Source organism: Penicillium robsamsonii (assembly GCF_028829455.1).
Source record: "Penicillium robsamsonii strain IBT 29466 chromosome Unknown utg000002l_segment0_segment0, whole genome shotgun sequence".
NCBI classification, from domain to species: Eukaryota; Fungi; Ascomycota; class Eurotiomycetes; order Eurotiales; family Aspergillaceae; genus Penicillium; species Penicillium robsamsonii.
The window spans coordinates 2,528,522-2,539,940 of record NW_026643220.1 but is presented as its reverse complement, the minus strand read 5'-3'; the positions used below and the strand labels follow the sequence as shown (position 1 = coordinate 2,539,940).

At 49.2% G+C, this 11,419-nt stretch overlaps 4 protein-coding genes across 4 annotated transcripts; 1 reads left to right on the top strand and 3 right to left on the bottom strand.

The window, feature by feature from the left end:
- Positions 1–671: 671 nt before the first annotated feature.
- On the bottom strand, positions 672–1,930 carry N7447_004215 (phosphatase PAP2 family protein; the record flags this gene model as incomplete). The annotated part of the gene is made up of 3 exons (XM_057228490.1): positions 672–1,236; positions 1,298–1,794; positions 1,844–1,930. 3 exons carry the CDS (start codon positions 1,928–1,930, stop codon positions 672–674), a joined length of 1,149 nt encoding a protein of 382 aa, XP_057087831.1.
- Positions 1,931–3,654: 1,724 nt separating this feature from the next.
- N7447_004214 (uncharacterized protein) lies at positions 3,655–4,692 on the top strand (the record flags this gene model as incomplete). Its single annotated transcript, XM_057228489.1, has 1 exon — positions 3,655–4,692. One exon carries the CDS (start codon positions 3,655–3,657, stop codon positions 4,690–4,692), a length of 1,038 nt encoding a protein of 345 aa, XP_057087830.1.
- A 679-nt stretch (positions 4,693–5,371) lies between these two features.
- Positions 5,372–6,106, bottom strand: N7447_004213 (uncharacterized protein; the record flags this gene model as incomplete). The annotated part of the gene is made up of 1 exon (XM_057228488.1): positions 5,372–6,106. One exon carries the CDS (start codon positions 6,104–6,106, stop codon positions 5,372–5,374), a length of 735 nt encoding a protein of 244 aa, XP_057087829.1.
- An 841-nt stretch (positions 6,107–6,947) lies between these two features.
- Positions 6,948–11,005, bottom strand: N7447_004212 (putative VPS9 domain protein; the record flags this gene model as incomplete). Its single annotated transcript, XM_057228487.1, has 3 exons — positions 6,948–10,540; positions 10,608–10,857; positions 10,928–11,005. 3 exons carry the CDS (start codon positions 11,003–11,005, stop codon positions 6,948–6,950), a joined length of 3,921 nt encoding a protein of 1,306 aa, XP_057087828.1.
- Between the last annotated feature and the right edge of the window lie 414 nt (positions 11,006–11,419).

The following is an 11,419-nucleotide window of genomic DNA, read 5'->3' as shown; positions in this document are numbered from 1 at the left end:
ACGTTTGTTACGCACATGTTCCTAACGAGGGGTCAGATTGCATCTGGGAAGCTCAGAAATCCGGATTCACGAGGATTTGGAAAGAGTTGAATCGAGTTTCGTTTTCTTTTCCTTCTAAACAATTAAGGTGCCTAGGTATCGGGTCTGATGGGGGTAGAAGGTGTTGGAAAGAGCTCGACTTTAGAGCGTTGGATTTCATTTTTTTCTGTTTCCCGCCATGAATTTTCCATTGTTTGATTAAGCGTCTTCAATGTAAAGAGACTAAAGTAAGAATCCGCAACCGCTTATGGCGCCCAAACGCAGATCTGTTGCTGAAGATCCGCCCCACAAGGCTGGCCAGAGATATCCGGGTGGATCGCAATCCGTCAACCTTAAAGCTTTAATGTTCATAGTTCACAGATTTGATATTCGGAAGAATGATGGGAAGGAGTAAGTAATACCAAGTTGATGTGAGTGCGGAAAGGGAGCGCCAGGATTGACTCCCCAAATCTGCCCAACTGACCACAATCAAGCACAAGCTTAGTACTTGGATAAATGCCCTCAGGAGAATAAAAAAAAACTCGAACCAAATAGCTCTGGTGAAAAATTAACATTATCTTTTTAATTTACCAACTATGCGCCACTGCCCATTGCCGGCCACATTGTATATAAATCCCCCACTCGGCTTCTGTTCATCTCGAAGCTTTGTCACCAGTGGTAGGAACCGGCTTTGCCAGTCGCAGACACCAACACAGTGCATATTCGATCGGAAGTAGCAAGATAAGAAGTCTGTTGAAGCGGTAGGACAAGGTAACCGTGAAAATCGCCACAACAGCATCGAGCCAGTAGTGGTTTGCCGTAGCAACGATCACACTCAGGACAAGAATCGGGTAGCATATAGCGAGTGTCAAAAATCCAAACTCGGTCAGACGTGACTTTTGCGTCGGCTTGCGTTGGAGTCTCTGCAGGAATCCAGAGTGGTGGAGGAATGTACACCCGATCACAAAGGCATAGGTAAAGTGTAGACTGGGCATGGCGGCGAATTGGTTCACGGATTTTCCACCGACCCAAATGCTTTCGGCGTTGCCTTGGCGCACGGTATCGTAAAAGCCATATGATTCAGGAAGGAGTCGGGGTGGCATGAGGGGGTAGACGCAGAATACCAAGAAGGCGGCGAGGTTTCCGAGTGTCATGGTGCGGCGGGCGATGGCGAAGGAGGCATGGTTTTTGGCGACGTAGTAGTACCAGGAGAGGAATCTGTGTGATTTTAGCTGATTAGCTTTTGGAACCCGACGTGAAGAGATGGAGAGTTACTCACAGCACTGTGCCGGGAATATGGATTAATGAATAAATGCGATTGAACATAGTCAAGATCGAGGGATGGTTATGGATGAAAAAGGATTGGAAATCGGCTTCGTTGATCGGGAATATCCAAGAAGCGGTTTTATGTTCGAAGTTGAGGACGTCGACGGCATGGCCTCGCGCCACTGCAACAACGCCTATGTCGGCAGGAGAGAGCCACTGCGCGGTGGCTTTTGTCACGGAATAGAACAGGTAATTCATACTCCAGTAGAACATTTCAACCAAGAACGGGAGTTTCTGCAGGATTCTGCTGTGAATGTGGTGCGCCCAGCGCGACGAGTCCCGATTCTTGATATTGATCCCGTATACATTCTCGGATTTGGTCTGCGCGCTGTTGGCAAGATGCGCATCGGGATGAGCACCCTCCTCCAGAAGGGTGTAATCGATCTTGCTGGAGCTGGAGTCTCTGCAACGGTTCACAATCAACGACCCAACCATGATACTCACAACCACCTGTCCCCGAGATTAGACGTTGCGCGATGCACGTAGCTGGTAAACTTACAATGGGCTCAAGCCATGCGTGGGACGCTAACTGCGGTTTTCCCAGGTCCGGTGTCTCTGCATCCCGAATAAAGAGTGTGCTCGCCATATTTGTGTCTATTTAATGATATACGCCTCCAAAAAAGCGCTGGAGACAGCGAAAGCGAAACAAGACACAAACAGGACAATCAGGGGGGGGGGGAAGGGACCAGCTAAATGCAGTCGCTAAATGTCGCGTGCCCGAGAATCTGAAATGTATCGGATACAATACCGATGTAATAAGGATACGAGTACGAACGGAGCACGGAATCCAATCCCGAGGGTGGAGAACATCAGCCTTTAACTATATTATGATATTTGCAAATCTCTATTGCACTTTGACGAATCCCATCCCAATCTCATCCCAATCCCAAGAATCCCAACAGAGGAAAAAAAGTGAAAAAAAGACTTGCCAAGACCACGGAAGTACGGCTGAGAAATAAGCCCAAGTTGGCTAAGCCCGGACCGGTTTAAAATATGCCCTATCACGTCCTATCCCCTTTCTACGTACTCCGTACTCCGTATGGATCCAATACATTCCAACCTTGCTTCGATATTTGAGACACGGACAAACACTACCCGATGCCGAAGCCCACTTATGGGTTTCGGACTGTAGAGTCAAACTATGAATAGCCACAACCTTATCTTGCATTGTTGCATGTCTCTTTGTGATTTAAAATCCAGTAATATTAATCGACTGCTTACTTTCAGGGGATATCTCAAAGGACGTGGCTGTACCTTATAACGCCAAGGAATGTCAGACGGGGATTGTTATGAACACTTTATACACACTGCCGATCCCCAAGTGGAGTGGCAAAGAAATCGAACCTTGGGAGATCGACGTTCGACCTCGGATTGAAAATCCAAAGGCGATTTCTATTTTAGATTACGAATCACTCCCGAGGTTCATGTTTATCTGGAAAATCTCGATAAGTTTTTCTCTCCCACATACTTCGTATTGGATCCGTGAAGGAAATATCCGCCCCGCAATGGAATCTAGGCCCAATCACCAGCTAGTAGGAACTAGCGCTGACTCTAGCGAGACTGCCATGTCAGACCGAAATATGTACGGTTGGTTTTTGATCCGCTGACTAACATATTGTACATTATTAATTAAACATTAAATTAATAATTATGCATAAATCCTATGCTTATGTATGAGCCTCCAAAGCCCCCGTGACCAAACCAAATTGCAATACTCTCAGTATCGTGTAAAGTCACAAAGACAGGGACTGCAATGCCGGTTGTACTCTACAATGCACCCGCGACGTTGACGTCTATCAAGATGCAGGTTTCCCGATCCGATCTTACTCAAATCAGTTGACATTCCACGAACATGACGTTTCGGTAAACCAAAACCCCTACTGGCACTAACTCTAGCTCTAGTCTAAAAGGATCTGATTGTATATGCGAGACAGCAGGTGAAAAGTGTCTCGTCGAGAATTGTGACGTCGAACGTTAGCTCATCGAAAGAAGGCGAAATGCGCGCGACAGGGAGAGTGAGAGTGTTGACCTCGAGAAATTACGATTGCACGTTGTACGCGTTGAAGCGATGAAATTGCGCATTATGCACCATCCATATAGGGCCAACAATGATGTTGCGGGTGCTCGGTCTCGCCTCCCATAGATTACGTTTTTACGGCGGCAGTTGCCATACGTCCTACATCGCACCTGCTGTATTTGAGAAGCTCACTGATGCCAATGTTATATCCGGAATATCCAACACAGTCCGGCTCTCTCTATAACTCACCGGCCTCAAGACAGCAAAATATTCATTCGCTGCCAACTTCCATCATGGAATCCCTCCGTGCACGGGGATCAGGGGACTACGGAAAGCTCGCCATTGCCACAGCCACCATTCTCGGAATCCTCACACTCGGGGCCCTCATCTACTTACTGGTGTGGTACGTTCGACGAAGACTCCGTGCCCGACGACTTCGTCGCCAGGGAAGTCACGAAAATGACCAGTTCGACCAGTCCGCAGTGTCACTGGCCGAGGACACAGGCAGGACCCTAGATGACTTCCTCATGAAGGAGATCCAGCCCGAACGGAGCTCAATCATGTTTAACAGAAGTCGGTCTCCATCCATGACCATCATCATTGGCGACGCCGATATTGTCCGCTGCAAGTCTCCATCTCGCCCTTATCTCACGCGATATGATATGGCAGCTTCTTCATCTGCAGATACACACATCTTGACCCAGATCCTGACCCAAGAATCAAGCACCGACGAGCCGCGGTCAGATCAGACTCAGTGGAGTAGCTCAGGACGACGTTCATCAAGCACGACGCCGAGAGCGTCTACCTCGTCATCGGTCGTCCCATCCTCGGGATCATCTCAGATGTGGACTACGACTGCTAGCACACCGTCGGATCGGACTCAGACAAGCAGCTCGGGACAGCGTTCATCAGTCACAACATCAAGAGCATCAATCTCGTCATCCATCGTCCCACCGGCTGGATCTTACCAGATTTGGACTACCTCTGCTGGCACTGAGACGTTTTCGCTTGTTAGTCAATCTTCAAACTCGCACCACCCTCAAAGTCCCACTGGCCCATCGACATCCCGCAACTCGCAGGTATATACACGTCGGTCGAATGCTGCTTCTGGTGCATCGAGTCGTCCGTCCAGTGCAGGTGTCTTGCAGGCTGCATCTCGGATGTTCAATGACGCGGAGGCTTCGAGGATGGCTCACTCGAGAACTATCCGCTCTGTTGGATCGATGACCCCCACTTCCCCCGTTTCTCCAGTGTTGGTGGACCTTTCCGCTGAAAATGAGCCCCAATGGACTTCTGTCCCCCCTGCTCCTTTTCCTTTCAGCCAGCTCTGACTGTTGGTGGCATGTAGTGGGCTGTTGGCTTGGTTTTTATTTTGGGAGGGGGCGGGTATTGGCTCAAACCTGAAAGATTGGGATATATTCAGGTTCCATTCGTGACTAGTGCACTATTCCTTATCTTAGATTTCCCCTTTACCATTAATGTCTTTGGAAGTTCATGTTCTTGGACTGGATTTCTTTTGCTGACACCTCTTATTCATTATGTATAGTGTCCCAGTCTTCCCAATGCTTTTTTTTTTATTAATCCAATTGTTCATTGTATACAAATCCGACCACGAAGTTGGGAGATACCAAGTTTTAAACTGCAGCAAACACTAACAGTCCTGTACTCACACCTTTGATTGTGCATGGCCCAGGCAAATACCATTCACTGGGGAAATGCATGGCTTAGTGAAGCATAATTATCTTACGAAAGTACAGATGGTCAGTTGAAGAGAAGAAATAGCCCTAACAATACAAATTCAATTGCTCATCACTTGATGTGAAAGTACTAAGATATACAGAAGTAATACCCAAGAGACTGGGTTCATAGACTCACTGCGTTGTTTCATTTGCGCTTTTGGTGGACCGAGCCTTGTTCTTTGGTGTGCTGATCCCAGTTGATGCATTCTCCTTTCCTTCGGCTATCATGAGTTCCAGCACAGAAATGAAGGATCTGCCTCTAGATAGAGCCCTAGACGATACCAGGGATATCGGTAAAGAGAACATGTCTCTCCATAAGTGCCACCGATTTAGCATGACGATCCGCCTTCATGTTCAACTCTCTCGGAATCCACCAGAACTGAACAGTCAACCCTCTCTCTTGCCACATTTCCACTTCCCCAAGAAGACACTCCCACAGATCTCGATTCCTAACCGGTTCCCCGGCAGTCGTGACCCAACCCCACCGCAGCCAATCCCATATCCAGCTCGTGATGCCCTCGACCACATATTTCGAGTCTGTTGCAATAACCAAACGAGTGAATCCTTCCGCAGCCCAGTCTCGATATCGCAGCGCTGCAATGATGGCGCGGATTTCAGCGCGGTTGTTTGTCTGCATGTGCTGTTGACCTGTGGGTCCTTTGTACTCGAGAGCGAAGCGTGCGAAGCCGGATGTAGAATCGTTGAAAACAAAGGAACATCCTGCTTTGGCGTTTATACTGCCGTTTTCGAAGCATGCACCGTCCGTATAGATGAGGAATTCGTTCTCAACGGATCGGTTGTTGGGGGTGATGCGAATGAATCGATGGACTCGCTCGGCCACTGTCACTTTAGAGCAATGGGGGAACAATGATCGCGGCGTATCATCTGGGCTTGGAGGAATGAATTCTGTGGGAATGACACGACCACTGCCGACCCTGAGCTCTGTATACAAGCGAGGCGGCCTGTAGCCCGTGAAGATTGGTCTGGGGTTCGGCTGAAAGGACATGGTGATTTGGTAGCCACACAATCAAGAACCCGAGAGCTATGAGATGTACCAGTTCGAGCAAACACACCGATTCTCGTAGAGGAGAGACGAGAAGGAACCATTGATTCTCTACGGCTAAACAGGAAGCTGCGTATAGCTAGGTAAGGCCTGACAAAGCAGGTACCAACCAGGTGACTAGTTACCTCAATCGGATCCATTTCATTAGGTGGATTGTGAAGCTAGGATACGCGAGATAGATTGAACAGAAAGCGAACAGGAACAATGGAGGTATTGTATGCAATGACGAATAATTATGTGAACATATGCCCGTGGCGTCAACTGGCTGTGTTTTGATATCTAAAGACCTACGAGGACTTTTAGGGACCATCACGAATGCCGTAAGGACCACTAGAAAGATTAAAAGACAATAAGATATACGGGCCAACTATTCTTATTATTACCTTACAGCGTAGTTACCAAACCTATCGGTGTATTTAATGCTCTTACAAATGTTGGGCTTCAAGTACAGAGAGGATTCAGTTAGACAGGAAGTGACAAAATGGAGCCAGGACAGCCCTGTGGCATCGCCCCTCCCTATTAGGCCTAAGTGACTGGGGCAAGAAATCAATGATCATTATATTTCATTGTCTGAGCTACAAAAAAAAACAAAGGGGAAGTCCCACCTCCACGCGCCTCGCTATTCCAGTCCAGGAGACGCTTCAGACATAAAACCGACAATTAAAAAGCAACACATAAGCAACATTCTCGAACACATGTTCGCCATGAGATGTACAGGTAGAAAGTAGAAAGAAACACAAAAAGAAAAGTACTTGAGATCTATCCGGATATGGCATCTTCATCTTCATGCATTCATATCGCGTACACTGCGCAAACACCGTTCAAGGCGTTTGCCGCGCTCCTTTTCCCGTACAAGGGTATCCTTGACAAATGCTCGGATGGCCTCACGCCCGACCTTTTCCCGCCATGATGTCCAGCCGGCGAGTTCGCCAACCACGACATCCTTGTTCCACGAGATCTCCTTGGCCAGTCGAGTGGACTCGGATTCGCCATCGCGAATCTTCTGTTCGAGGTCACGGACAGACTTTTGGCGAGACTCTTCGAAGCCTGGTAGGTTTATATTGAATTTGCGGGGGAGGGAGGAAGAGAGGAGAGAGGAGCGAGAGCGAGAGATATGGCGGTTTGTTGAAGAGAGGGAGGACATGAGGGTTAGTGGACGGGATAAAGAGATGAGAATTGCAGCTGTCGTGTTGTCGACCGAGGAAAGGGCTGCCAAATACTGGAGGAGAGGAGAGGAGTCGGACCGAGAGGTCGATAGGTAGCTGGCGTAACGAGCAAAGGCCTCGATGTGTGAGACTGGAAGTACATTGGTGGGCGCCCGGAGGGTAGCAAGGACAGATGAGCATATCATCACCGCATCAGCGAGATCGGATGTTGCATTCTGCAATGCGTGCCCGCGGCGAATCAGGGAACGCGTGTTGACATGTACACCGCGCACCATCTCCTGGGCGTGGGTGATGAACTGTTCTGTGTCGCGCATGCCCTCTAGTGAGACCGGAGCGTATTCGTCCGCGATGGTCTCCGTGAGCACGGCAGCCTTGCGGTGCGACCGGTCGGCCACCATCTCAGGCTGAAGTTCAGGAACGAGGAAGAACTCCCACAGCATTTCGTGAGTTGAAAAGGTTGGATGGGCGAGAAGCGTCTTCAGGAACCGGTCCAGCCTTTCCTGGAGATCATGGAGTACAGACCGCGATGGCTTCGAGTGGATCTGGAATGGGTTCCGGAAATCCGAGAGAGACGGCATGTAAGATGCTGGATGTTCCACTGCAAGCCATTTAGCCAAATTCTCAAAGTCGGAGAAATTACGGCGGCAGGTCGTAACGGTGTATGTTGTCGATCCGGGCCGCGAGGATGCCATAGTTTCAGAGGGAGGAAAGGGCGCGCCGGATTTGAGGATGAAGCGCACGGTTGCGTCCTCGACGAAATACGATCGCACGACCGTTGTGACACGGCCCGAAGGATCTCCGCAAGCCGATGGAGGATGAGACAACAGGATCAAGTCATCAATGCGATTTCGCACCTCATCATCTTTAGCCAATTCCACAGCTGTTAAACCACGCGCTTCTTTGATATGAACGTCGACTCTTGGGTCTAAGAAGAGAATGCGAACTTGATCAACTCGCCCGTATTTGCTGGCCATCATCAATGGCGTAAATCTCTTGTCGTTGGTCGCGTTGGGATCGCAATCGCTCTCCTGCAATATGCGCCGGGTAATCTCAGGATCACCAACGATATGCAGCAGTGTGTTACCCTTGATATCGACATGGTTATCAAGCTGAAGCGGTTTGTTGTCACCTTGTGCCCATTGCGCTGCAGTCAAAGCGGTTTGAACCATTGATTTGTATTCTGGGTGGTCATACGATCGACAGAGTGCAAAGAGCGGTGTCTGTCCATGCTTGTCTTGTTGTCGCCATGGGATGATGCTACCAAGTCTCCCTAGCAGCGAGGGTGTGCTGAAAAGGTAATGGGCAACAGTGCGACCGTGGACGTCGGCTTTGGCCAAGTAAAATGCAACCACGCTTGTATCTGTCTTTGAAAATAGGAAGTCCAAGAGGATATTGACTATCTCAGTGTGTGCGAGTTGCACCGCAGCATTTAATAGCGTGGTCCCATCGACGTTGGTGTCTTGGATGATTTCTTCCGAGGGGTAGTATTCTTCTAGAGTCAACAGGTACTTCAAAGCCTCAGCCTGACGGGCCTCTACTGCCATCATCGGTATGGAATGACCAGTAGGATCTTGGGTTTTTGTCAAGGTCTCAATCGAACTGTCACCGTCAATCCCACTGGCCATGGACCCGAGGGTTGCGGTCCTGGAGATGAATGAGATACCTGATGATTCCGATAAGCTGCGAACGTCCATTGAGACCTTCTTGATTGGGCGGTGCGGGTGAGATTCTTGGATAATCGAAGGATCATCCCAAGTTTGGAATGGAAACACATGGGATAGCGGCGGTGCATCGACAACAGCTTCATCCCGGTATGAGTCGCCATTCGTATGACCCGTGTAAGAGTTCTCAAGAGGGAGATCATCCAACTCCTCAGCTTCATCTGTTTGGAACAGTACAGACTTTCGCTCCGGTTCCGGCGGAGTCGTGTCGTCTATTGATTCGTGATCCTCGTTCGGTTCCAGTATAGATTTCATATCCGATATTTTGCCAGCCTTCGTTGCTTGCCACAAACGTCTGTTGCGAGCGCTGGCGCGCCGTAGCCCGGCGGAGTCGGTTACGAGATACATCAAAACAGCTTCAAATGTGCTTAAAGCATACCCCATCTCGCCATTATCAACGTCGTCGATGTAGATAAAGTGCTGCATGTACAACAATCGAGCTTGTAGATGCCGTACTTGAGAACGTATGACAACAATAAGCAACAATGACACCAAGACATCAGCGTTAATCGTGACAGAAGAAGTTCCCTTTTCAGAGGGCGTGCCGTCCATTTGATCATAACTTCCAGGGAAGGAGATGACCTTCACTGTCCCAAGGAGGGTGTTCAGCATATCATGGGGACATCGAGCCTCGTTCATCTTCCGAAATTCTTCCACGGCTCGCCCAAGTCGGCGAATCAATTCTCGCTTCCCTTCGTGTCCACCTTCAACGGATATTCCGACTTGGGACACATCGATGCTCTCCATCTGGCGGATGCGGGCATCCAGCTCTGTGTCCTCTGGCTGGCGGAACGAACAGAGACGAGGGAAAAGCAGCGGCTCATGGACTTGTTCGGCAACATAACGTTCTATTAGTCGCTCCACTAGAGGACCAGTGAGGTCAGTAGTCGCACCGAGCAACGATAATTGCTGCTTGTCAACAAGGCGGAAAAGATCAATAGCAGCAGTCACCGCAGTTTCCAAGCTTCGACGCATGAGGTCTTCGTCATCCTCAAAGTATTCCTCAGAGTTGAAGGGCAGTCGCCCTCTACTGCGTGACGACCAGCTGCGGATGGAAGAGCTTTCGTCTGTCCAAGACTCGGTGCGGGACAGCTTGTGAACGCGTTCAATGCCGGATGCAGATGGCGATCGTGAAGGAGGAGGCGGCAGTGGTTTACCAAGTTCCTTTCCAAATTCTTTGAATAATCTTTCCAGGCCCGGATGCATTTGTCTAGCTATCATCGGGTAGTTTGCTAGCAGTTCCCCAAATGATTTGATCTCTTGTTTTGGTGGAGTCCCAATTGAATCTCCGTTTCCATATTTCTTGTCCGGGGGTATTGGTGCGATCCTGGTGTCAGTCCCAGGGACTGCGGCTGGTAAGATCTTCCCAGGGTCATATGTTCCGATCAACGGGCGCGAGATGTAGTAAATCAGCCATGGCCGCGAGTCGCTGGATGGAGTGTAATAAAGCACGTCGGAAAGCAGTTGAGCTTGTGTGAGTGACTTGAATCCTGATAGAAATTTACCTATATTAGCTAACATATTCGGGTGAGCGCATTCATCGGTAAGGGCTCTCACCTTTGTTGCTGTATACTGAGTTGTCCTTGATGATCACCGTCCTCCCATTGAATGTGGTCACCTGCTTTGCCTTCCCTCGGTTTTCGCGCACATTATTCTCCTCTTTGGAATTCGCAGAGCCGGTATGAATTGGGATGCGAAGCACATGGCTCCCTAGAAACTCCTCTGACGCGACAAGATCGGAATATAGCAGGTTGGACTCCCGGTCGCGTGAACCGATGAGAGATTCTGTCGTTGGAACAAGCAAGACCTGGGAAGCACACGAAACACCAATTAGACACTCCGGATGATCCGACAACAGATTCACAACATCCACCTACATGATTCTCGACCGGTATACACTGGCCAGGAACAGTGCTTCGAAAGAAGGCACGGAGGAAAGGGTTTAGAGGGTGCATCCAAACGGTTTTGGACGGCCCAGTCGAACGTCTCTAGCAATCATCAAGCCGTCCGTCTCAAATCTCCGCAGCAGTGGATAGGTGCGCCGTCAGATTTCGCGGGGAAGGGCAGCTTGCATGCAACAGGCAGTAGCTCAGTATGAAGTTAGAGTGGCTCGTTTGGTTTAGTGGATAGAACTGCAAATAAGCTTGAATAAAATCACAATGCTAGATCGCAGAAAACAAGAAGCCACAAGGATAAGAGTTGAAGCAGAAGCACATGTGTCGCGGGTGAATCGAGAACGTGATCGACAGGATGATGGGCGCTATACCGCATTTGGTAATTCTTCCATTCAATACACTGCAGCTTGCGCATCCTCCTAAACAGCTTCGGAGATTTGCTAATTCCCCGGATTTTATTATGGCAGTATCCAT